This window comes from Acomys minous, assembly GCF_964271855.1.
Source record: "Acomys minous genome assembly, chromosome: 16".
NCBI lineage: Eukaryota > Metazoa > Chordata > Mammalia > Rodentia > Muridae > Acomys > Acomys minous.
In genome coordinates, this window is record NC_140498.1 from 90,746,278 (window position 1) to 90,773,398 (window position 27,121).

The 27,121-nt window shown below is 51.5% G+C and overlaps 1 protein-coding gene across 2 annotated transcripts in view; it reads right to left on the reverse strand.

Moving 5' to 3' along the window:
• Nucleotides 1-1,451: 1,451 nt before the first annotated feature.
• Nucleotides 1,452-27,121, reverse strand: part of FBXO21 (F-box protein 21) — a 33,716-nt gene continuing 8,046 nt past the window's right edge. Inside the window, exons 4-12 of one of the 2 annotated variants that reach the window (XM_084761704.1) lie at nucleotides 25,329-25,450; nucleotides 22,511-22,657; nucleotides 22,182-22,318; nucleotides 20,772-20,908; nucleotides 16,350-16,529; nucleotides 15,196-15,328; nucleotides 10,406-10,617; nucleotides 8,963-9,120; nucleotides 1,452-3,669 (exon numbers count right to left, since the gene is read on the reverse strand). In XM_084761704.1, the coding sequence (XP_084617830.1) occupies nucleotides 3,482-3,669; nucleotides 8,963-9,120; nucleotides 10,406-10,617; nucleotides 15,196-15,328; nucleotides 16,350-16,529; nucleotides 20,772-20,908; nucleotides 22,182-22,318; nucleotides 22,511-22,657; nucleotides 25,329-25,450 (1,414 nt within the window). In that variant the 3' untranslated portion in view covers nucleotides 1,452-3,481. The remainder of the gene's footprint in view (nucleotides 3,670-8,962; nucleotides 9,121-10,405; nucleotides 10,618-15,195; nucleotides 15,329-16,349; nucleotides 16,530-20,771; nucleotides 20,909-22,181; nucleotides 22,319-22,510; nucleotides 22,658-25,328; nucleotides 25,451-27,121) is intronic. The other variant, XM_084761705.1, reaches the window with a different exon arrangement.

A 27,121-nucleotide genomic window follows, 5' to 3' on the forward strand; every position in this document is an offset into this window, starting at 1 on the left:
GGGTGTCCCCTCCATCCTTAATCTCTTCGGACTAGATGGGGAGAAGCCCCAGTGGACCCTTGGCAGCCACCATCCTGGGCCTCCAAATGTCAGTTCATCCCGCTTCCCTGCAATCTCAGAGCAGGAAAAGTGCAATGGTGCTCGAGGCTCAGGGCTTTGGGGTCTATTTATTACAGAAGTGGCATTGACTTGGTACAGTTGTTGTTAAGCGGCTGCCGCAGGCTGATACTCTAATTACACAGACTTAGTATCCACAGAAGGGAATGTTCTGGAACCCCCCAGGCTTTGGGATGTTCAGAACACTGAGGGGAGCAGCGCAGTGAGGCAGTTGTGTATGTAGCATGGCTGCGAAGGGCTGAGCTCAGTGGTGGTTTTCCCACTTACCCAAACAATGGGCCTAGGCTTACACAGCAGGACTCTATCGTAACTAGGGCCAACTCCAGCGGCAGCCTTGAGTGAGTGGGGCTGCCATACCTTTTAAAATTAAAAAAAAAAAAAAAAAAAAAAAAAAAAGACAAGAGATGACACCCAGCTCAGGTGAGGCATTTGGTGATCTGGCTCTGCCAGCCACGTGGCCAGGACACTGTTTAGGCCAGTACCTTCTGTAAGCCAGGACGCGCACGACAGCCATCAGTGTTTTCCAATAAAGAGCCCTGTGGTTCAACCTCTGTACGTATTCCCTCCTTCTGCCCACAAAAGGCCAGATAAACGGAGAGAGTAAGGGCTAGGCCTGGACGAGGGCAGGACACGCGCTTCTGAATGAAGTCCCTGGTTATCCGGTGACTGTCTCCACTTCCAGTCAGGACTAAAGCAAACAAGCAGCTCTTATTTTCTAGGAAACTGACCTGCCGCTTGCCTGGTTGTTTAAGATGGCGAGGAGGAGGAAACACTTCCAAACGCGAGCTTAAGCAGCCAGTGCAACACACATTAACTGAGACCACAATGGCACTCCAAGCTGGAAAACAAGGCCCTGGCAAACTTGGGTGACAGGGATGGACCAGCCTTGGACATCTCTGGTCCCTCTGAGTCCACTTCTGAGTGTGGCTGCAGACGCTGGGCCTGGAAGGGTGTAAATCTCAGCATGTGGGGTCCTGCTGAGGGAACAGGTCCTGCCGTGTGGCCTCTCTGTCTAGCAAGCTGCAGGCCCATCTGTGTCCACAGCATGGCATCCCTGAGTGGACTGCAGCTAGCAAGCCACAGTGACAACACACGCCACCTCCTTGAATGAATATGCAGTTCTCGGCTGGCAGACCAGAGGAGCGCTCATCTGACAGCCGGACACGTCTTCCAGCCGTCACCAGGGTCCAGAGAGCCTACACTTAGCAAGACACTTGTCGAATGTTAAAAAAGCAAAAAAACCCTAGGCTTGCCTTTCCTTTATTTTCACTTTGTTCAAGAGAGACCTTGCTTTCTCCTCTCTTGCTACTGAATGAAAGTGGGCAGGCCACTGGTGTGGTTTCTCTTGGTAAGTTCATTTATTAGTTGTTGTACAAAAAAATAAAATTAAATAAAAAAAAAAACCCTTGGCGTTCATTAGAAGTTGCTATAACCAAATTTTAGTATTTTAACATTGTGAAAGCTCTACTTTTTATAACAGGGCTTTTGAAAATGGAGAAAACTTTTGGAAAAATTTTTAAAAAGAAACTTATGATTTATTAGAGTACAGGATCCAAAACACATTTTTAGAAAAATATAAAGTGCCCAAATACCAACTTACACGGGTGATATAGGCTCCCTCAGCCAAACGAAGCCTTCGTGAAGAAACACATTTAAAAACAGTCTAGGTACATATTTACAGTCAGGTCAGGGAGGGAAGCCATCTTTCTCAGCTTTGACGGTTCTCTATGGAAAAAAGGGGAATCAAAGCAGAAACCTAGCAGTGGAGTCTCCCAGCATGCTCTGTGGCTGCTTCGCACTGGGTGGACTGTGAACCAGTGTGGGGTAACTCTTGCTCGCCTCTCATCGAGGAGGTGTAAGAGCTCCTAGCCTCAGGCAGATGCTCTGAATGGCCAGATTTCTAAATTTGAGTTCAAACCCGCCTGACTGGCTCTGACAGGACAAGAGCCTAGGGGCTGCAAGAGCCCCAGGCCTCCCATCCTTCTAGAGACTGCCATACGGTCTCCCTTGGCCATCTTGGGGTGGTGAAGGGCGATCGAGGAGCGCGTGGTCATTTGGAGTGGCGTGTGGATACACATGCAGAAGGCAGGCAGGCGCGGCGGCGGCGGCGGCAGCCTCCTAAAGCCCCATTCACTAGAGCAGCGGCATTTTCAACGCAGGGCAGGAGGGCCATTGGAGGGCCGTTGGCCCAATGGATAAGTACCTACTACCTACGGGGCAGCTCGCCTGAGAACCAGGTGTACTTGCTAGATTTGCTACAGGCTCGGTCCCGTCACACTCAGGAACAGTATCAGGCAGAAAGAAGCTACAGGTGACCCGAGGCTAGACCTCAACCTGGAGCCAGTGCCTTGGAGCCTTCAGACTGGCAGCTTCAAGCCCAAAGCATGCATGTCTTTCCCCACAAGCCCATCTCGCTCAAAACGAGGGTGTAGACGTGACTCTAAGGGGTGACGGGGCATGGAGCCTGTTTGCCCTGGCTAGGCTTCTGCAGTTCAGTCCCCTGACCCAAAGAGCACACACCCCTTCTCTTGGTCTTCGGGGACCAGGAGGTACAAGTTTTAATATTCATCCAAATCTGCAGGCCTCAGCACCGAAACGGGACCACGAGCGACTTAAGACTCACGCACAACACTGCAGTGGCTTCCCAGGGTTCAACAGGAGTAGTCATCTTAGAGGAGCAGCTGATGAACGGGGAGAACTTCACTCGGAAGGGCCGTGGCTGCGTAATATGACAGAGGCTCACAACGGGCACAACTGTGCACAGACCCAGCCGGAGAGAAGGGAGAAGAGGTCGCTCTTCCAATTTAAATAAAAAAACAAAAGGGGGGGGGGGACACTTGAAATCTGTGTTTCATGTATTTAAAAAAAACAAAAACAAAAACCAACCAAAAAAAAAAAAAACCTAACCATGCTGCCTCCCGTCTCCAGGCCTCCATCTGAGCACAACCAACCTCAAGGCAAAGGGCAGGCGGTCCTGACCCAGGGCGCTGTGTGCCAGAGCGAGCAGGAAGCGCGGGGAAACCGCAGACACAATGGAGATGGAGACAGGGATAGGAAGGGGACGAAAGAACAGAGTGTAGACGGTGAGACCTCATGAGGACAGAATGTCACACACTGTCACCACGGGACAAGCAGACGAGCCATGCCACTGGACACGGTGCCTTTCAACTGATTCACTAGTGTAGCGGAGAGCAACGCTGTCTCTGTGGCTGGAGGAGCACACGCCATCTAAACTGGGGAGGCAGCCAGGGCTGCTGGTGAGGTGGCTGTCCTGTGCTGACTCCAGGGGACCAGCACTCGTCCTTCAGGAATCCTGCTCCCCCAGAAGGTAGCAGCAGCAGCAAAGATGCAGCATCCCCTGAGTCTACTCGGCTGCATCCTCCTTGGCACTGTAAATGTTCTGCACTGTCTCGTACACAAACTCCAGGTCCTCAGGGTAGCGGATCTCCAGCTCTGCATTTGGGATGTAGTGCGTGCCTGTGAACTCTGAGAAGTAGCGCCCCACATCTGGGTGTGAGATTTCCTGAGGCTCCACGTTGTATTCCAGGTTTTCTGTTGACAAAGAGGCCCCAGACACTGCTGTTAGCACTTCACTTTCCGCAGGGGCTCTTTGCCATGCCTTCCAGGGTGCTTTTGAAACAGAGCAAAAGTTACCACCAAGATATTCTGGTAAGGGCGGGACGTGGTGGGCCATGCCTTTAATCCCAGCACTCAGGAGGCAGAGGCAGGTGAACCGCTGTGAGTGTTTTAGGTCAGCCTGGTCTACAAAGTGAGTCTAGGGCAGCCAAGGCTACACAGAGATACCCTGTCTCAAAAAATCAAAACCAACCAAACAAAAAACGTGTTTTGGTATTACAGGGATGCCAGAGGAAAAGGCAGAGGTGGCCACTGCGGGGAGGGAGGAATGGGGACGCAGATCCACTTCCTGGATGTTTGGCTCCAAGACCTCAGTGGTGCCTCTTGGGTACTCTCTGCACCCCCTGCCTGGCTTGGCAAACAGCTGGAGATGGGCAGGCGATCCTCAGCTGCACATTCTGCCTGCGGCTAGTGTCAGAACCACCCTCTCACTTGGCTGTAGGTAGCATCCACGCCTGTCCACAGAGAGGAGCCCCTGCCACACAGCCACCCTTCTCCACCAGAGCTCTCTCACTTGGGGCCACATCTCCTGGGTGAGCAGGCAACAACAGCAGGCAGGACCTGGGAGCTAACAGACCGCTCTGGGACGCCTGGAGGCCACCTCCAGCAGCACTCAGTGCCCGGCCTGCGGCCCTCAGCCTGTCGTGAAGCGGAAGAGGAGACAAAAACACAGTCTGTTCTGTGGCGCCGGGGAACCTAACTCAGGGTCTGGCACATGGGGGCTTGCGCTCTACACTCAAGCTGCACCCCAGGCAGCGCTAACGTTTGCTTTGAGACTAAGATACTCAGGCTGGCTTCAAACTCATGCCCCTCCTGCCTCCCAGTGCAGAGGCCACAGAGACTAACCAAGCGCGTCCAGGAGAGAAGAGCCTGAAGGGGTTGGTGCATCTCACATCACCTGCTACGCCCTGAAGTCATGTACGCTAAGAACCACAAACATTTAGAATTCGCTTATTTAATGTCACATCAGTTACTTTCTCTAGCTCCACGGACACTCACTCAGAAACGGCACCTTGAGTCCTTCGTGGGCACCTGGCACGTCACCCACCTCTTGCAGGGAACCAGTACAATGTGTTCTTTACCCTTGGTGCGTCCCGCACACCCTGCGGTTTGGTACTCACTCCCGGTGCTATCTATAACAAACGCACACTAAGCATTTATGTGCATCGGCTTTACCTGATGCTCAGCATTCTAGAGATTTATATTTCACTGCTTCAACAGGGACCACACAGGGCCTGGTACTAAGTGTGGCTGTGTCCCTAGTCAAGGGGTCACGGTGGAGCCACCAGGAAGAGAGAATGCTTGAGGGCGCTACCATTCGAAAGACAATGCCAGGCCACTATGGTGGCTCAGTGGGCAAAGGCACCTGTCACCAACCTGAAGACCTCAATTTGGCCCCCAGGACCCACGAGGCGGTGAGGACTGACTTCCACACGTTGCCCTCTCATTTCTTCATCCACACCACAGTCCATGCCCACCTCACCAAATAGAATCTAAACAAGAGAAGGCCAGATGGCCGCATGAAATGACCCCTCACCCCCACCTCAGGGGTCCTCACCCTGGCACAAGTGGCAGCAGGAGCCGACTGTGTGGGCCTGGGGTAGGAAGAGCAGCATAGGATGAGACACATTCTAGAAGGAGAGCTGCCATCCACCTAGGGCTCGTGTGTTCAAACCCACACCAAGAACATTCTGTTAACTGATGAAGCATCCCCAGCCTTCTGAGAGAAGCATTCCCAGCACATGCCATCTCCCATGGCACCTCAGCACCAGCCATGAAGTAAGCTACAGGAGCCAACAAAGTGCTGTGGCGCGCTCCCCCTAGTGGGAGAAGGGAGTCACACACAAGACCCGGGAATTCTGAGTTTGTTCAAAGATGCCACACATGCTTTAGTGGACACATGCGTCAGTGCCCTGTGAAGGGTGGGGACTGACGGCTTTGCTAACGGCCTCTACTCAGGGAACTAGAGTCACTGACAATTAGATCCAGAGAAGTAACACACAATAAAAATAAATTAGCTCAGAGATGTCTGAAGGGAAATCTAAGGCGGTAGCTTAAAAAATGTAGCTCATGGCCACTGAATGCCCCAGTACTTCTGCTCAAGAGGACCCCAGTCTAGTTCCAGCATCTGTGTGGACAACTCACCCATCACTCCAGTTCCTGAGGACCCAGTGCCTCTGGCCTCTGCAGGCGCTGCACTCGCATACACACACTTACACATAACTAAAAGCAAAATAAGTCTCTTAAAAACGTAGCTTCAGCCAGGCGTGGTGGCGCATGCCTTTAATCCCAGCACTCGGGAGGCAGAGGCAGGCAGATCGCTGTGAGTTGGAGGCCAGCCTGGTCTACAAAGTGAGTCCAGAACAGTCAAGGCTATACAGAGAAACCTTGTCTCGCCTCGAGAACCAAAACAAAAGAAACAAAACAAACAAACAAACAACAAAAAACATAGTTTCTCAGACCTTTGAGCTGGCTCAAACCTGAGGACCCAAGTTTGATCCCTGTGTCCTACATAAAGAGAGACTTTATGTAGAACCAACTCCATAGAGTTGCCTCTGACCTCCAACACATGCCTGGAACACATATATCCCTCTATTCCTGGTACACACACACACACACACACACACACACACACACTCTCAAAAAATTAAAAATCTAGCTTGTCAAGGCCTCTATCCTATGGCTATGGGCTATGAGCATCAAACTGTCCCTAGAGATCAAAACACACTTAAGTAAGAATCAAGATTCTAGCTGGGCATGGTGGTACACACCTTTAATCCCAGAACTCAGGGAGGCAGAGGCAGGTGGATCACTGTGAGTTCAAGGCCAGCCTGGTCTATAAGGCAAGTCCAGGACAGTCAAGGCTACACAGAGAAACCTAACTTGAAAACAAAACAAAACAACAAAGAAGAAAGAAAGAAAGAAAGAAAGAAAGAAAGAAAGAAAGAAAGAAAGAAAGAAAGAAAGTCAAGACTCTGGTAGGGAGCAGGAGGTGGGAGGGAGGGAGGGAGGTAGCAGGGAAAAGCAGGTGCAGCAGACACTCTACAAGCTACAGCACTCCTGTGTCAGCCGTGGACCAATTGCTAGTTAACTGCAGTGTCACAGGTCTCTGGGGAGCGATGTTCACAGGACACTGTATGACCATGGACTTCCTATAGTTGAACTCAGCATCACCTAGGGTGAGGCAGCCTGATGGGGTAGTGACACCCATGCAGTCAGGCCTCAGACTTCACTGCTGGGTCACACATAAAACGTAGGTAAAGAGGCAGTGAACCAAGCCAGAAGGTCAGACAATCCCAAGGCAACCAGGGCCTGGACGCTTTAAAAGAAAACAACAACAGCATCAACAACATCAACAACATCATCACCATCCAAGTCCTGGCGCAGGAGACCAAGATGGAGTCAGAAGCCCTCCTCAAACGAAAGGCTTTGCAAGGGAGCAACGCACAGCAGGAACCACGTGACTGGGGACTGCTAAGCTGTGCAGGGCTGCCTTGTGACACCAGGCAGTGAGTATGCCCATGGAACATGTGCCACTCACCATGTGGTGTAGGTATGCCCCTGCAGCTCTAGTGCCCCATGAGGCAGGGTCCTAAAAATGTTCCTTTCTTCAAATGTTGGCAAAAAAAAAAAAAAAAAGCCCCATCTCTATCCATGATGAAACAGAGATCGGTGGTGAATGAGGCAGCATGTGGGGTGCACCTGCAGGGGCAGGCAGGGTGAGCAGCATGTGGGGTGCACCTGCAGGGGCAGGCAGGGTGAGCAGCATGTGGGGTGCACCTGCAGGGGCAGGCAGGGTGAGCAGCAGTTCAGGGAAACACACAGGAGACAATTTACATCATGGAGCAGAGCCTAGGCTGGAAGTCCAGCACGTCAACAAAGCCTTCTCAAGGTACCAGAGACAGGAGCTGGCCCAGGAAGGTGAGTAAATGCGTGTGTGTGGCTGTGGAGGAGTCCCTTGCTACCCTCAGGAGACACCATGGTCCTGTGGCCAACAGGAGGGTCACCAGGAACCGGCAAAAGCCAACGTAACCCCAGTCGCTCCCCACACCAGTGGGTCAATGGGCCACACACTTTGCTTTTTCTTTGAGTTGTTCAACACCGTGACTGCTAACTCCTGGCTTCAGCAGGACCTACTCAAACACCCAAAGCTGAGGGCTTGTTTTACAAAGTGCATCAAGCCAACAAACTAAGTGAACTGTTTCTAGAAATCTCAACACCCTATTTAAAGATGCTCATACCTACTCTGTGTAGAATGGACAAGTGCTGCACCTGGCACTGCCACAGCCACAGCCATGGCTGGTAACAGAATGTCTTCTAGCAAAGCCTGGCCATTTTACATTGCTGTGACTTTCAATGATGGAGTTTCAGTTTCCACTGGACTCAGCTTCAAAGGCTGAAGACTGCACTGCGGGGGCCTCCAGGACACCCAGGGACCTTTCCTAGGAACCCATGGTGGCAAGGTGCCTGCAGATGTACTGCAGGGGTACTCCTGGCCTCAGATGGGTCATGATCACTCATGTGGGAACAATCCCTGCCTTCAGCCCTCAGTTTTTTGTTTTTATTTGTTTGTTTTTTAGACAAGGTTTCTCTGTGTAACAGCTCTGGCTATCCTGTACTCATTTTGTAGACCAGGCTGGCCTCGAACTCCCAGCGATCTACCTGCCTCTGCCTCCCAGAGTGCTGGGATTAAAGGCGTGCACCACCTTGCCCAGCTCAGTCCTCCAGGCATTTTTACCTCTCGTGAGACCCTCTAATGGTTCAAGCCAGAGTCCATCACCAAGCTCCTAGCTCCACGTCCTTTTGGGCAGGGTAAAGTGGGGGTGGCTTCCACCAGCTCCAGTCAGTATTCATGCTCCCTCTTGTTAATAAAATCACTGAGCACCGTCCTGGTCGGGAATATTAAACAAATGAAAGCCAAGAGGCACAGGGACAGAGGGAGGCCCACACTACAGCCTTTGCTGACTCTTTAGCTCTGTCTATCCCAGCCTTAGGACTTCCTGGGTCTCCAAACACACGGGGACTGTGCTAGGGAATGCAGTTTCCACCTGTGGCCACATGAGGGCAACCTTAGGCAGTATTAATAGAAGCTACTGTGGACATTGGGAAAGCTGCACTACAGTGAGGACCCATGAACACTGGCGAGCTCTGCCCACAGCATGGCAGCACGGCCAGCCAGGGGCTGGTGGAGGTCCAGCTAGCGCCTTACCTTGGGCTGCATATCTGCAGGAGCCATCCTCCACCAGCACATTGTAGAAGGGCTGATGGTGGCCGTGAGGCAGGCTGTGTACGTTCATGTTTCGGATCCACTCGTGCCCCATCATGCAGGTGGGGTCCCAGCCATATATCACACAGTTGTAGCCATACCTGTGGGGCAGGAGAAGACATACAGTGAGTTCCTGGGCAGCCTCAGAGCTGCAGGATAACCAGGAGAGCCTAGCTGGGGTCCTCTCATGTCCTTTCCTCAGTACCTGCTTTTACCCCACATCAAGTAACTTTTCAGGATATCTTGTTCCTCTTTACAAACCCTCTTGCTAGCAACAAAACACCACATGGAAAAGAATAACCTTTGTTCTTTTTTCTAGACAGTTTCTCACTATGTAGCTCTTGCTGGCCTCAAACTCAAGAGATTAGCCTGTCTCTGCCCTCTGAGTACTGGGATTAAAGATGAGCACTACCATGCCTGGCTTAAGAAAAAAACTTTTGAGAAAAGTGGACCCCAGAGGCACAACTAACTAAATATCTGTGTGACTTGAGTCTATGAAGGAAGGAAACAGATGACACTAAAGCCAAGAGAACAACGGATCCTAAGCAAACAACCATGCAAAAAATTCTGCAACCCACCCAGCTTTGGAAGGAGGCTAGGGAGCTGCTTACTGCCCTTGGGAGATACAGGGAAAGGAACGTGAGGAGTAGAGCCCTCCCCATCCCGCCCTCCCCCCGGCCCCCACCCCCACCTCATCCCCACAGAAGGTGGACATGGTGAATGTGCACAGCATTAGCTTCACTGGTCCAGACCTGAGGAGGGGGGCGGGCTTCGCTGCTGAGGCAGGGACGCTGGGAGCTTCTGCTGCCTCCTGTGCCCTCCTCTCCACTCTTAAATGTTTGGAAATTTCCATAAGAGCACCCAGAAGAAAGAATTCACTAAATGAATGGAAGTCGTAGCCCCTAGCAGGGAAGCCTTCGCAGCCTATCCTCACACAGAGGGGGTAGGGGAAGACTGTGTGGTCAGAGAACTGCCTTTGCCACTGAGGGAGTCCTGAAGACCAAGTGCCACCTGCTTCTTGAGGGGACAGTAACTCACAGCTCCTAGGCTGCTCATGGGACATGAACCTACACCACCCCTCTGGAGTTAAACTCGGCCTGGTAAGCAGACGTGTGTAGAACTACAGGCCAGGACAGCCGGGTCACGAAGATGTCAGGGGAGAAGGGACAAGCGGAAGGGTCAGGCGCGAGGATGGAGCTCAGTCCCTAGGCTCAACCCCAACCTACACAAACTCTTAGTGCAGCCAGTGTCCACGAGAGACACCCCAGCTCCCAGTCAGCAGCAGGGTGCAGGTTGGGTGCTGGATGAAGTGACCTGAGGTGCCAGGGTGTGGCCGTGGCCCTGGCAGCCTGTGGACAGCCATGGAGGCCTAGGGCAGCCGCTCACCTCTTGTGCTTCATAACGAGCCCGATGGAGTAGCAGACATCTCTGTGCTTCTCCTCGGAGCGCAGCTTCACCTCCACGCCCACCTCCTCCTTCTTGCGCTCAATGTGCTCGAGCGTGTGCTGCACTAGGTAGCCCACCGCCCCGTGCTGCCCCGGGTCGAGGGTCTGGATGTGCTGGAGGATGTCAAGCACCTTCAAGACAAGACAGAAAGACTAGGAGATAATATTTTCGCCAGGCCTTTTCTTTTCCGAAGCGTGGGATCGACACCTACCCGTGTAGTCTAACAGAGACAGGTGGCAGCACGCCACTGTGAACCAGGATCCTTAAAGGGCCAAACACTCTTGGTTAGTGGAGGAGAGGAGGAATGCTGACTTGTTTTTGTTTGCTTGTTTGCTTTATTTATTTATAACATATGTAGTGTTTCACCTGCCATGTGTGCCTGCCCACCAGAAGAGGGCACCAGATCTCATTACAGGTGGTTGTGAACCACCATATGGTTGCTGGGAATTGAACTCAGGACCTCTGGAAGAGCAGCAGCCAGTGCTCTTAACCTCTGAGCCATCTCTCCAGCTTGCTTGTTTGTTTTTCAAAATACAGAAACTATCCTAACTTGTCATTTTTGCATTAAGAGGGGAAAATTCCAAGACCCCCTTATCCAAGGCATAAAGACCCTTGACAGAGCTGGACAAGCCTCTCTTAAGCTGATGTTGGTCGGAGCCAGGTTTAGCAAGCTTCCAGTCAGCAGCATTTAAATGGCCACCTCTGCAGAGCTGAGGCTGGCAGCGGGAGCACGGCCAACCCCACATGGTCTGTCTGCTATGTACAACACCTCCACTCAGGAGTCTGGCTTCATGCATACTGGAGCACACACCAGTCTCTGACAAGCCCATCTTCCAGTCTGCTGAGCTCAGTGGGCCAGGCAACTTCCACGCTAGGCCCAGACCTGCCAACCAGCTGCTTCGCTTTTGTTACTTCCAGCCACACTGAGCACCAGATCCACAGAGCCTTGGCTATTAATAACTGCGTTTCCTTCCCAGAGGCCACCCAACAGACCTGCAACACAGGCAGACATAGGCTCTTCAGGCACAAAGGTGGCCTGCACTCAGACTATAAGACAGGAGGTTTTGGCTCCTTGCATGGGTGTGTGAGGTTGAGGGCGAGGGGACATGGAGAAGTACCTGTGACCTGGACCTGGTGTGTTCAGAAGACAGTGTTAACAGTGGGCATCATGTGCCCAACCAATGCTATAGGCCTCGGCTGGACATGGTGACTTCCAGCTCTAAGCCCAGCAAGGGGACATAAGACCCAGAGAACCACTGTGGGCTACAGACTATAACAACAACCCCGTCCCACCCTGATCAAAACCAAACAAAGCCCCCAAGGCTCAGGGACTGGGAGGAGGCACTCCTGCTCAGCATGCTCATTTATACGTTCCTCCTCTGGACACACAGCAGCACAGATGGCTGTGGCCAGGCTCCTGCAGACGGCAGCTCCAAACCGGCCCATCTGCTGACCTGTGGGCACGAGCCCTGCCTGTCACTAAGCCTCACTGAGCTCTTGCTTCCCCTTACTTATCTGTCTGTTGGAGCCGCAGTTGAACGTGGCAGGAGCCCTTGACAAAGGTCGCAGAATGCTGCGTGCCATAGGTGGTCCTGGGCTCACTCTACACACCCTGTCGTGGCATTTCCTCCCAGCCCTAACAGCCCATGCCTTAGGCACCCACTTCTAGGCTAGCATGTTGGCCTATGATGCAAAGTCCAAGGGAACTACAGTCACCCAGTTATTCCCCAATAGGAGCGTCTCTGGCTAGCTGTCACGCGCTATGAGCAGAGAATGCTGGTGGGGAGCACAGTGTATCCCCCTCCTAGAAGAACCTGTTCCAGTGTGGAAGGAGGTTGGGATAGCAATGGAGCTGCGGGGTCAGCAGAGGGAGCTGCAGCACGGGCATGGCAGACACAACAGCACCAGACGACAAAGATGGGCAGGAGGTGGGGCAGGACCACACACACCTGGGAGCCACCCAGGGACCAGTCTATCCTGTTGCGACCCTGACCACTGCATACAGGACAATGAGGCCAAGCAGGGATGTTGAGGTGTAACAAAGGCACTGAAGGGAGGCCCTGGGACAGTACACAGGGTAGAGAAAGCCTAGAGAGCATCCATGTGTACAGCCTGGCATGGAGACACCAGACAGGAGACCAGAGGAGCCTGGGAACCAGAGGGCATGTGGCAGGCAGAGCAGCAGAGAAGCAGGAGAAAGGCCAAGGCCACCTCCTGGCCTTGCAACAGCAACAGAAGGGCTGCTGGCCAGACGGACCTGGGAGAGGGCTGGGAGTGCCAGCTCATGTTTTGGGGGAGAGAACAGGAACAAAGGTGGGCAGTTAGCACACAGTGGACACAGTGTGAGGTCAGCAGGCAGGGAGTAGATGGGTGGTGGCCACAGGCAGGCCCAGTGGGGCTGATAGGACTGCTCAGTGTTTCAATCCAGGAAGGGAGGAGGACGCTTCCCACACTGCAGAGAAGCCATATGGGTCACAGTCTACCGTGGCTTTGGTGGCACTAAGTGCAGCTGGCTTCTCCTTGGAGACAGCGACACCTGGGTGGGCTCAGAGCACTGCAGAGGTGACTTCTTGCTTTTCAGCACCCAGAAACTGTTAAGAACCAAGCCGTGCCACAGGACAGCTGAGAGAACAGAGGGGGGTCTTCAACAAGAGTAGGGACGTTTCCCAGCATGGCCACCAGGTCCTACTCTCGCACCCCAGCCACAGTGGTCAGGAGGGTCAGGCTTCGCAAGTCACCCTGACTCCACAGAACAGACAGTGGAAAGTCAGGCAACCTGTCGGCTTCCTGCTTGGGAACAGGTCCTTTCTAACAAACAAGGCCCACGCCCCACAGACTGCTATCAGCCTCCTCTCATCCTACACACCTACACATCCATGCACCCCTCTCCCCAGGCCTCTGGCAGGCTGCCTTCTCCAGGCAGCACCCCCCTGCCCCTCTGCCCTCTGGGATGGCCCACCCTTTGACCTCCTCTGGAGAGCAGCCATGTCTAATGACTGGGCCCAGAAGCACTGCTCACATGGTCTTGGGGTGTTGTTTTCCTAAGCTGGCCACCAAGAACTAAAGGGAAGGGCCCAGCTCAGAATGAAAGCACTGTGTCCAGATGCTCGACCTGGCAGCACAAGCCACAAGAAAGGGGAGACTGACTGGTCTGAGTGATGCTGTGAGGGAACACCCAGGGGACCCCCCAGAGTGGATGATGAGAGTCACTTGTAGACTCCAAGGCAGCACTTAGGATTCCAAGCACAGAGGCCCAGGAGGCCCCACTCCCGTGCCTGCACCTGCCACTCAACTGGGACAGCTCAGGACAGGGATCTCTGCTCTCTCCTTCCCAAGTGATCCTGAAATCCCTCAAAACACAACTGGCCGAACAAACTCAAAGGACTAAAAAGCCTGGGCTGCTAAGGCAGTGACAGGTCCCAGGGTAAACACTTCCAGTGCATGTGGCTATGTGCCCATGCATGACATCTTTTCTTTTTTCTTTTTTAAAAAATATATTTTATTAATTTATTCATATTACATCTCATTGTTATCCCATTCCTTGTATCCTCCCATTCCTCCCTCCCTCCCATTTTCCCCTTACTCCCTTCCCCATGACTGTGACTGAGGGGACCTCTTCCCCTGTATATGCTTATAGGGTATCAAGTCTCTTCTTGGTAGCCTGCTATCCTTCCTTTGGGTGCCACCAGGCCTCCCCATCCAGGGGGACGTGGTCAAATATGGGGCATCAGAGTTGGTGTGAAAGTCAGACCCCACTCTCCACTCAACTGTGAAGAATGTCCTGTCCACTGGGTAGATCTGGGTAGGGGTTCGAAGTTTATTGCATGTATTGTCCTTGGCTGGTGCCATAGTTTGAGGACATCTTTTCTTAAGTTACAGAATCAGGGTTGCCCATGTCTGTCCCACTGAACATCTTTAAAGCCATGAACTGATGACCCAGTACAGAGTCACTTATGAGGGCATTTACATTCTTTTAAAAATAAAAATTGTTATAAGATTTTATTTCTAATTATGCTAGGTAGGTATGGGGGATGGGTGTCAGGGCCAGATCCCCTGGAGCAAGAGTTACAGATGGCTCAGAGTTGCCATGTGCATGCTGGGAACTGAACTCCAAGTCTTCTATGAGAGCTAGAATCAAATGCCCTCTGCAGACTGTTCTAAACAAACAAAAAGAACTGATGGCCTCTTTCCAGACCAAGGGCAGGATGGGAATGGGCTATGACAAAAGTGCACGCAGCGGGCCCAAAGCGAGCTCTGGGATCCACAGGGGCCTCCCTGCGCGCAGCACTGACTGCCAGATGTGGGGTTAAGGCATGAGCAAATCCAAAGCCCTCAGCTGGCACAGTAAGAAGCCTCAGCTGGCCTTAGCCAGGTCTTCCCATGTCCAACAGCTGCAGGAAGCCAGCAGTGAGCACATGCCTTGCCTCTCCTTGCTGAGTCAGGTGACTCTAGAAAGGCACCAAGGGTGGCACTGAGTGAGTGTAGAACAGATAGAGGCTTTGTGTCCAGTGCTCAGAGATGAGGCACCAAGCCAACAGCCATTCCCGGTGGTAGAACCAACACTTCTTAGAAGACAGAAAGACATTGAGTTAGTGGGTCAGGGGAGTGGGAGACTAGGCAAATCTGAACTTCCTCCCTTGTTAAGAGGAGGATGACCTTGCAACAGCCTTGGCCTGAGCTACAGCTTTCCTCTCTAAAGCAAGGGCCAAGCATCAAAGTAAGATAATTACCTTCTCTGGCCAGATGCCCAGGTGGAAGTAGAGTCTGGCCTGCAGGAGCAGGAGCTGCACCTGGTCTGGGTACATAGCCAGATACAGGTCCAAGGAGTCTCTGAGGAGCTGGTAGGACTGGTCAATGCCTTCCCTGGGGAGAGAAGACACTTCAGCTCAGCCTGTGTGTTCCCAGTGAAGTGCACACTCCCAGGCTTTTGACGCCCACATTCCTCTGTTCCACACTGCGAAGCTCTCAGCAGAACCCATCCTGAACATAACTCCCGTACCACATTAACAGCTGCCCTCATGAAACAAGTCACCCCAGCAACAAATGCAGACCCAGAGATCTGAAGAGCAGAGGACTGCCACCCAGGGTGCCCAAACTTGCAGAGCTCGCACCATTGAGAGTGAGCCCGGGGGCTGCAGAGTGCACTGGCTGCTCTTCCAAAGGTCCTGAGTTCAACTCCCAGCAACCACATGGTGGTTCAGAACCATCTATAATGAGATCTGGTGCCCTCTTCTGGCCTGCAGACACTGTACACATAATAAATAAATAAATCTTAAAAAAAAAAAAAGAGTGAGTTCTGGGTAGATCTGTCAATTAGGGGTCAGGACTTGTAATAAGTGTCTGCTCTGGTGCTGGGGCTAGAGAGTGGACAAGCTTCATATGCATGCAGACAGAGGGTAGCCCCCTCTGCAGTCTGCTCAACTGTGCCACCAACTGACACTGCTCCAGAAACAGTCTATTAACTGAGTGCTGTTAGGCATCAGGAACTGAGTGCCACACACCACTTGCAGTGATTTCCCAAGACTGATTTCCTAGAACTATGGACAAAATTAACCTCAGGCTCTGTTCTCTTATAGGAGGTGTAAGGTCAGAGGTTGCAGCACCTAGACAGCAGGACACCATCTGTGCCACTGTAAGACACTCTGACTTCTGTAGAAAGCATCTGGTGTCTGAGCAGTTAGGTCCATTGCAAACATCGGAGGGCGGCTACTTCACATGGACAAAAACACAGCTGATGTCACAGTTAGCACAGGCCAGCTCATTGCATAAGCTTCTTGCTGCAACTCGAAACCCTGGAAGGCAGACTGTGGGGAGCAGAGCTGGAAGGCCACCCTGTGGAGAGCAGTGTGAGAAGCCCCACTGCGCACAGTGGCGCGGCCCTCACCTCTTGCCCAGGCTCAGCAGGTTGCCCACCATGCGCTGCAGGACCTTCTTCACGTTCACCACGCCGTAGAGCGCTGCCGTCACGTGCTGGCCAATCAGGTACTCACACTCCTTCACCGTCAGCTGCTTGCCCTTCCCAAAAGCATCTATGTAGATGTAGTCAAAGATGTCCAGGGTTGCCCTGCCCAAGAAGAGCCAACAAGTCAGAAATAAAACCCTGGATGGAGCTCCAGGCAGAGGTGGAGGTCAGAGCAGTACTTCACTGTTCCCCCCCACACACCATCAAGGCCCCGGCTGTGGTGAGCAATGACCCGGGATCTGCTCGCACACGCTCACACACACTCACACACACTCACGGCTCTGCGTGGGGATAGCTTCTTTTGAGCAATCCTGATCCTGTGCCCACTACAATCACACAACATTCTCTTTGGCTGCTATCTCAGTCGGAGTTCTTTCCTGAGTTGCGTTCTTAGCGCACTTCTGGCAAAGACTTGAGACTTACATAAATGTTCTGAAAAAGCACAGAACTTGTTGGCATTTGCTGTGAGGCCAGAACTTCCTACAAGCAGTCATCAGGATGTAGAACACACTGACAAAACGTGCATGTGGCTAAGTGCCAAGGTGCTTTAAAAACTTCCCTGGACTCGGTGTGCCATGAACACAGGAGCTCAGTTCTGCGGATACATGAACCTCAGTGGTAAGACAGGGTTCAATCTATAGCACACACAAAAAAATCAAGTCCCCCAAACAAAAACCCAAACAGCTATGTAGACTAAAAGTGAAAAACATGTACAGATAATAAAAAATATATTTTGAAAAAAACTCTAAATAGCACATGACTTGAATCCCAGGGCAGAGGCAGGCGGATGTGTCTGATTTTGGGCCTGTTTGATCTATATTGCAAGTTCCAGGCAAGCTAGGGCTACAGAGTAAGGCACTGTCTCAATAGTAAAAACAAACAACAAAGGACTACCACAAGCAAACACACAATGCAGAAGACAGTTTTGATGACACCAATAAGAGGTGTCAGCCCAGGCAGAGAGCTTAGCACTCCGTGAAGAAGCGATCCCCGGGCTGGAAAGATGGCGCAGTGGTAAAGGTGCCGGCTAGCTGCCAAGTCCAAGGTCCTAAATTCAATCCCTGGGACCCAAATAATAGAAGGAAAAAAAAAAAAAATTTCCCACAAGCTGTCCTCTGATTTCTATGTGTGCGTGCACGCGCACACACACAGAGTTAAAAAACAAAAACAACAAAACCCTCAAAAGTCATCCCCAGGGAAGGGTATCCGCTGTCTGTTTCTGCTTTGTAGTCAACAGAGCACAAAGCCAGCGCACTGAGCTAGAGGAAACAAAGCAGCACTGTTCAGACTCTGTGATCACAGTCACAAAAGCCAGAGCCACAAACCATCCGCACTGAAGTCTGATCCAGCCAGGTGCTGAGGGCCAGCCCTATATACAGTTCCCAGCCACAGCTAGAGAGACAAAATGCTCAGTAGCTCAGGATGACCCCAACAGACCGTGTGAACAAATGAACAATTTCAAACCACAGTTATAGACAGGAAGCTGCAGGACCGTTATACTAGTGCCAGGACAAACCAGAAGCAGTTTCTAGCTCCAATCAATATCCAAGGAGAATTTTTGTTTCTTGGCTAGACAGTAGCCCAGGCTCCTAGTGCCCTCCACATAGGACTCCTAAGGAACTGACAACCTGCAGAAGAGCAAAAGCTAAGAATGATGACAGCACTCTGAAGGTCTGGGCAAGGGTGCCCTGTGCTGCCAGGGCACAGCAGGGAGGGTAGACTCCAGCTGCTAATAAGGCCTGTGTGCACGCCAGCATGGACCCTGGAGCCTCTGTCTTCTCCAGTTCTCTGGGTTTGTTTCTGCCCCCCTGCTAGGGCAGTGATCCCTCTGTCTCAGCCTCCAAAGCAGACAGGCTATCAGGCTGCCTAGTGGTACTAACAAATTATTGCACTGTCCGAGCTTGGCCCTGTAATACTAGCATGTCACAGCCACATGTAATGGAACAGCGGAAGTAATAAAGCCAGCACAGCTGTCTGACAAAGCTCCAACACAGCTGAGTCTAGTGATGCAATTGCTGTCCCCTACTTTTTGGCCTTGATCTCTACATGTCGCATGCTTAAGGAGCTTTTATTATTTTTACAACTTGGGGATATTGGATTGATGGAATCATTTACACCCCCTCCCCGGAGCACTGCTTCTGAGCTTCTCCAGCAATGTCCTGATGTACTACCCCTCCCGCTTTTAGGGCGCTATCCTTATCTGGTCCCACTTGAAGTCTTCCTTATGCTATGGAGGCTGTGACTCCAATAATTACGCCAGAGGCCTCCTTCTGAGGCTCTGACTCAAAGATAATCTTGGCACATCTGCCCCTGGATGTTCCTTACTTAGGAACAAGATAATCAAAACAAAGTAAACTTATAAATGATAAAGAATAAACTATTAAGACCTTCCTTTCTTAGAAAAAGTTAACTCATACACAGGACCACTGTGGTGTCGTACAACCAAGGAACAACAGGAACAACAACAACAACAAATACCAAGATTAGACACAGAAGTAAATTATACAAATATATAAAATAGAAACACTGTATTATGGCAAAAACTAAATAATAATGGAGCATATTTGGCCTGCAGACTTTTCCTGGGCCTATGACAATTTGCATTCTGACTATATTAAAAGTTGATAATACACTGCTTGGGACATAACAATCTGCCAGGCTGGCTCAGGAGATCTTCTTTCTATCTTGTGCCCTTGAAACTGCACGAGCCACCAACCTGAGAACAGGCTGTCTTGCTTTGACAAAATATGCCCTTGAAACTTCAGTATTGTTAAAAGTTGGGTTATGGGTTGATGAGGGAAAGTGACTGTAAAAGATAACTCTGTTCTGTTACGGTTTATCAATGATGACTAAACTTAGGACCAAGCGGATGTTAAAGCACGTGTCCGGGCACAAAAATGGTGTGTTCTATGTTTTGGAACAACAAGCACCTAACCCTGCCTACTGAGTTCTGTATAAAGAAAGAGGCACTGGGACTGCCAGTCAGTCAGGCTGCAAGCCCCTCCCGATCTCCCGCCTGACTCGTTCCTCCCTCACTGCTCCGCATCCACCCTTCCTCAGGCCCTGACCCTCACCCCAGGGCTGGACCCCAGCACTAGCAGTCAGGGTGAGAGGCTGAAGGAGGAGGATGCCAAGTTCCAGGTCAGCCTGGGTAGCATAGTGAGACCTTGTGGTAGAAATGAAACAAGCCAGAAATGCTCAGATGATTGTGCAGGGCCCTTAGTGGATGTCACATGAGTATCTTACACACACACAAGGAGGGGAGGGGAGGAGGATGGGCTAAAAAAACCAAAACAAAACATTTTTCTTATTAAAGGGTAACGGGAAGTAGATATCCAGATTCCAGACATAACCTACCAATGCACTGTGAGGACCACACATTTGGAAAATAATGACAGCCTAGAGCAAACCGAAAGTCACGGGCGAGGACGGGGCTTCAGGCCTGGTGGAATGTCTTCTTAAAGGCAGGCACATGGAATCCAGCTGTGCTTCTTCCCACAGAGCAGGAGAGCGGGACTAGAGAGACTAAGCGGGCGAATGCAGGTCACGCACATGCATATGGGGGTTGTCCTTAGACTCTTCAAGTGAGCATTTACAGAAAATGCTAGCCCTGCCTGGCACCAAAGCTCAGGGACTGCACAACCCACTCTCCAGGACAGGGCACCAGGAATGAGTTTCTCCCTACATGGAGACTCCTTAGAAGCCGGGGAGCAAAAGGACAGGTTGATTCCAGAACACAGCACTCCTCAGCCAGGCCGCAAGCTGCCCACCTTGCTCCTCCCCTCTCACAAGCTGGGAGGGGGAAGATGTTTTGTGTCAGAGTGGAAAAGAGACGAACCCTTTGATGGGACTGATCTTCACACTATGGGACCTTGAGAGCCAGGAAACCTGTTTTTTTTAAAGTTACACTTTTGAGATAATGTAGATTCACGTGCCCATGTGAGAGACAGAAAACCATCCGGAGGAGTGTTTATCGTTCCCCACCCAAGGCCACTGTTACAACAGCACAGCATCACACCAGAATCCCAACACGTTCCTCAGAAGCAGACGCTTGCTTGGTAACTCTGATTGTAATGCCAGAACCGACTCCTCAGCACCCATTAAACATGGCAGAGATGGGCTGGAGAGATGGCTCGGCACTTAAAAGAGCACTGTCTGCTCTCTCAGAGGTACTGAGTTCAATTCCCAGCAACCACATGATGGCTCACAACCATCTATAATGAGATTTGTGCAGGCATACATGCAGGCAGAACACTGTATATGTAATAAATAAAATAAGGCTTTTTTAAAAATAAAAAAGTCAATTCCCTCTTTAAAAAAAAAAACCTGGCAGAGACGGCTCACCCTTCTGCGCCTTGGCACCACCTGAGCAGGAAGTGGCTTGGGAAGTTGACAGGCTCCAGGGGCACCCCCAGCTGCCGGGCGATGGTCAAGTAGAGCAGAGACATGCTGATGGGGATCCCTGTTCTGCGGGTCAACACCTGAGGGAGGAAAATTGCAGGTTCAGGAGGGCCAGGGGCTGGCCCACTGCCACGCCATCATCCCACGCTGCCTTCCAGAGCCGCATCCAGGTCAAGGACCAAAGCTAGCCCGCTGGCTGTCTTCTCACGGCCACCCCAAGAGAACCGACTGTCCAGGCTGGCCTCAAACTGACCACCATGCCCCTCAGGCTCCAGGTGCTGGTCTGCAGCTGTGTGCCACCCCACACCCATTTCTTGCTTTTGCCTTTTGTTTTTGCAGGGCCTGGCATGGAACCTGGAGCCTTGTGCACACTGAGCACGCATTCCACCACTTAGCAATCACACACATCCCTGAATTTTGAAAGTTTAAAAATATTTCAAAAACAGTATTACCCTGTGACATGGAACCACAGAAGCTAGCTTCTATGGTCCAGGCCTGTAGTCCTAGCACCTGGGAGGCTGAGGCAGGAGCACAGGGAGCTCAAGACCAGCCTGGGCTATGAGTGAGAGCCTATCTCAAAATAGGCAAAGGACCGTAACTGGCATACTCCATACCCACACAGCTCTGCTGGCACGGAGTGCACAGCCACCCTCAAGTCTTCAGCTGCCTGTGCCCTTTCACCCAGTGAGACTGTACTGAGCGTACAGACCACACAGCCTGTGAACCTGGACTGGCTCACTGCCAGGCTCTCTGCAGGCAACCTGGCAGCCTCCTCCTACCAGAAAGAAAGCATGTAAAGAAGTGTATGATATGACACTGCAAACAGAAAAAGTTACAGAGAATAGGACAGACAAGAAAATGGACATTAAAGGTGTACAGCTAACAAGCTGGGACAGAGGATTCCAGGCCAATGGAGGAAGGCTTGTGCAGTTCAACACTCATAATGATAAACTGAGCAAACGGAGCCCTAGAAATGCCCACTCCTTGCCAAAGGGCTTGCCGTCCTGTAGCAGGTCTAACCCACAATGCTATCCCCATGCTACAGGAAAAACGGACTTCACTGAGACACGGAAAGACAACAGCACTCGCCAGCAAGAAATGGCTAGCCCGTCAGAGATGACCCTGAAGGACATGCCTACACACACACACACACACACACACACACACACACACACACACACACACGTGGAGTAGGTAAGGGCCCAGATCCTACATGCCCCAACACTACCTGAATCCCGTGTGTGTGCACACTTGCAGGTTTAGGCAATGAAGGGCGCCTGCATGGTAAGCACACAGACACCCCACGGCTATGGGAGGAAATCTCATGTCCCCTCTCACTGCAGCCGCACTCACCTGGTGCATGTAGAGGTTCAAGGCGTTGTAGTAGTCCATGCGGTTGCCTTTGAACTTCAGCTGGTCATACAGGACATAGTTGATGGCGTCCAGCACTTGGCTCTGGAGCTCTATCTCCATTATCATGGAGGACTCGCCTGCAGCACAGAGATCTCTGGGTCACAAGCATGAGCAAGCACACCCCAACACTCACACCCCAAACACAAGCAAGGCACAAGGCACACCGCAAACATGCAGTGAGCGGGGTCGGAGGCAGGGTGGTGATCACATCATTCAGGTAACCACCCGCAGGGCCACTGTAGCCCAGCTCATCCAAAGCAGTTACACACCCGCCCTGAAGGTCAGGCTGGGATGGCGGCTGTTGATGCCACGGAGGGTTTTGCACACAAGCTCCACGATGCTGTGGATCTGGGCCTGGATATCTCTGAGGCTGATGTCGGAGAGGGGGTTGCAGTACTGGTCAATGTATACGGCACCTGTGGGTGGCAAGCGCAGAGTCAGCGTTCCTTTCTACCTGACTGATAGAAGGGCCTTACTGAGCCAGCCCCTGGGGCTGTGACTTGGCACACTGCACACTGAACCAGCTCCCATCCTGGCTGCCAGGCCTTGCGCCAACAGTGAGGGGGAGGATCAAACACGGTCACCGCAAAGCACTTCAGATACCATTTAGGAAAACAAAACAAACCACTTCTTTTGGAGGTCATGACTCAGAAAGCAGACCATGTGTGCTCCCACATCCAATTACACAGAGAACCAAATGCCACAAGAAAGCCCTCAGGCCGCTTCTCTCCTCCTCACTGCTGTGTGAGTCCAAACTCAAGCACTGGAAAGAATTATTGCAAGTCAAGTCCTCTCAGCCATGCTGAAAGCAGGAATAACAGACAGACCATTCCAACCAACCCTACTCTCACAGGTGAAGAGGGCACGCCCCCCTCAGGCAAGAGAAGGAGCCCTGTTAGCCGCCCAGAGCAGGGCCACAGTTTCATCACTTGCCTGAGCCTCAGTCAATCTCATGTCATGCCTAAGCAATTATTTGCTTGCAGAACATTTTTACCTGAAAGCCTTCCAGTTACCTTTAAATTCAAGAGGCTAGCCCAGAATCTTGTTGCTCCATACTCCAAGGAGCTGGCAACGGGAGACCCAGCCTAAGCTCCAGGGCTTGTGCTGCCCAAGGGTGGCTGTGCTCAGCCACTCAGTGGCTTCCACTGCCTACCTAGTGATCTAGGTGGACTGTGAAACTATAACCTTGTACTTGAAAATGCAAAACAAGTATTTTTCATATATACCTACAGGAAACAAAGACTGTCTCACTGTTCTGAACCATTAAATAAGTAGAAACTGGTGTGATGGTGTATACCTTTAATCCCAGTGCTCAGGAAGCAAAGGCAGAGGAAGGGCAGGCTGCTCCTTCTGGGCTTGGTGGCCTCAGGGAGTCCTAGGCTCATGGTGTCAGGTGCACCCACACTGACCATCTTTCCAAAAGTTACTTTCCAGAATAGGTTTTCCAAAGAACTCAAACCTGCACCCTCAACTGTTATCCACACCTGCCGGCATAACCGGGGGCATCCTAAGCCTTTCTCTGTGTTTGTGGCCAGCCAGGGCTACATAGTGAGACTCGGCCTCAAACAAACAAAAAATAATAAATACCTCAAAAGAGGGCCTAACTCTCAGCTCTAGTAAGCATAAAAGCAGACAAGAGGATGGCTATGACCTTTTCCATTTGGTTACAAGATTTCCCACTTCCTTTGAGACAAGAGCAGACCTTCACACAATTAGCACATCTCTCCACTAGGTACTGGGAGCTGTGGAGAACATATAAACCTACTTAACAAGGGCTGGGCACTTAGCACTCAGAAGATGGCTAGGCTGTTCCTCGAATTTAAAAAAGAAAACAAAAAACAAACAAAAAACAAAAGCAAAGAAATGCAATGAATATTCGTGACACAGAAGGGGTGTGAGACCGCCACGCCACGGTGAGCTCTGTACAGGGTGGGGGACCAGCACAGAAGCAAGCCCTGGGCTAAAGGGCAAAGGGGACTGCAGGAAGAGGGCTGTCACCACAAGGAAGTGAAGCCAAGCACACATCTCTCAGCACCTGTAGGGCAAAGGCCTGGATACAGGATCAGGATCCTGCATCGCAGTGCAGAAAGGTGTGAAGTTAGGGGAGGTCCAGACCACAGAGGGCACTGGGAAGCAAGCAGTAACTCAGAAAACACGTGGCAGCTCCCACAGCGATGGGGACTAAGCGGGTCAGGCGAGCTGGCTGACTGGAGGGCAGTAGGCAGTGATGCCCAGGGAAATCCAGGATTCCGCAGAGTCCTGCTGATAGCCAGGAGACCCCTAATGGACAGGGCAGGACCTAGAATATTAGAGAGGGAAAGATGCCCATCTAGTGACCCCAGAGCAGGGAGGATACACAGCACACACTTCACAACCACAGCTCAGGAGGGTTTCTACCTGAGAATTAAAGCAGGGTTTAAAAAGCCAAGTCACATTTTCTCACTGTTCCCCCCAACAACCCAGTTCCTCCTGGCACAGAGCAGGGGGTCGGGGTTGGGGGATACCTCGCTCTCCTTCCCTTCCCTCCCACATAGACCACGCCTCCCCGGGGAGCAGCCTATCCTCACCAATCCCCATCTGCTTCAGGGACACAGAACTGGTCTCACTACCAAAGGTCACTTGCTCTGCAGGCCCACATGTGCTTGTGTGTTGAGGTCAGAGGTCAACCTCAGCATCTTCCTAGCTGTTCATCTTGTATTTCCTAAGTTCACTAGCAGGGAACTGCAAGAGTCCCCTCTCTCCTCCCTGGTGCTGAGGTTAAAAGTGTGACCAACAAGTCTGGCTTTCTATACCAGTTCTGGAGACTGAAATCAATTCCTCCCACCCATGTGGCAAGTGCTTTCCCTAATAAGCATCCAGCGCCCACTGTCACTAAGCCAGTGATGACTCTGGAGACACGAGGCCACTTGAGCGGCAGTGAAGCTGTCACCAGAACCTTTGCTGTAAGTTTGAGTGCTGTCTGCCTCATAATCCAACTTCCTGAAGCCCACTGGCATGGCTTTCTTTTCCCCTCTACCTAGAGAGACAGCTGTCCGAGGCTCTTAAAGGCTGCCTAGCTGCTGAAGACACAGGCACAGAGAGACCCACCTTCAAGATAGGACTCGTAGTCATCTGGCTGCTGCAGGAAAGCCTTGAGGTTGTTGAGGATTTTCTGCTGGCGCAGATAGTAAAGAATTTTCTTTGCGTAGTATTTCCAGGTCAAAGCTTTCCTGGAAGCAATCAAACAAGCCACTTAAGAGTGTCAGTTGCCCAGCGTTGCCATCACATCACACACATACCACTTTAACAGGACAAACACACCTGCACCCCGAGGGCCCTGCACCCTGATTTGACAGTGTGATGGCACACAGACTCACACCCTCTATATCTCTGGAGAAAGGCTGTGAACAGCATCCTGAGAAGTGAGGTGCACTGTGCCAGTCTCCAGGCTCTGTTTCTGACACTTGGGGCCCAGGCTGCTCCTTCTGGGCTTCTGCTCCCTTCTGCTCCTTCAGGGAGTCCTAGGCTCATGGTGTCAGGTGCATCCACATTGACCACCTTTCCAAAAGTTACTTTCCAAATAGGTTTTCCAAAGAACTCAAACCTGCACCCTCAACTGTTAATCCACACCTGCCGGCATAACCGGGGGCATCCTAAGCCTTTCTCCTTTGGAAACACCTGAGACAGTGAGCTGTCAGCCTGTGAGGGTCAGGCCTCTGGGCCATCCTGAACGCCTGGCACCTCTTCTCCCAATACCAGCACAGAAGAATATCAAGCTGGCCACTTGTGGTGTCTTACTGCCCTTCACCTGCCTGGCTCCTACTTCCATCATCTTCTTTCTGACCTCTGTCATGGCAGTCCAGAGTCCCAGTGAGGTCCTCAGCCACAAGAGCATGACTTCTGCCCCAATTCTGTTTTTACTTCCTCACACTAAAAATCCAATTTCTAATGAAGACCCAAAAGGTCCCTTTACACCATCCCCATGGCCTCTGAAATCTAAGTTCCAAGGGCTCTTTCTGCCCCGTCAAGCCCGTGTCTAGCTGTGTCACCTTGGCACCTTCTATTCCTCAGTGGAACGCTCCCTCCCCAGACACCTGCAGTCTGTTCTTGTACCTTCTCTTGGCTCTCTGCTCAGGTACTTCAAATGCTGCCCCCAACCCCTCACACTCGAGTTCACACAGCATTTCCCCTAGCACATCCCAATTCCTGCCAAAATAAACAGCTTAGGTGTTTTTAATCACTACCCCATGAGCTTGTGAAGGCAGATTTGGGGCTGTTCACAGCTGTATTCCCAGTGCCTACAAAACACCTGGTGCACTGAGGATGTGCAGAAAACTCACTGCATGAAGGTCTCCCCAACGCCCGGGACAGGACAGGGGGCGGGATTAATGTGTGTGGCAGCCTCTAAGAACAGTAACCCTGCCCCCCTCCCCCTATCTACAGAGAGGTCAGTGACAGTCAGTAGAGCTGTCTGTTCCCCGTGCTCTTTAAAATCTGCTGTAGAAAGTCACCTCTAACAAACAAAAGAAGTGTGGGGCAAACACCATAGCCACCCCTCAGACCAAGATGCACAACTCTGAGACACTCTGCCACAGTCACACTTCATGCCTCTGGACATTCCCTGCATCTTTCTGGAGTGGTGGTTCACAACCTTCCTAGTAATGCAACCCTTTAATACAGCTCCTCATGTTGTGGTGACCCCCAGCTAAAAAAATTATTTTCATTGCTACTTTATAACTATAATTTTGCTACTGTTATGAATTGTAATGTAAATATCTGATATGCAGGTTACTGGATATGAGACCCCTATGAGAGGGTTGTTCTACCCCAAAGGGGTTGAGAGCCACAGGTGAGAACCACTGCTCTAGTGTAACCACCTACACACATCCCTAAAGAGCTCA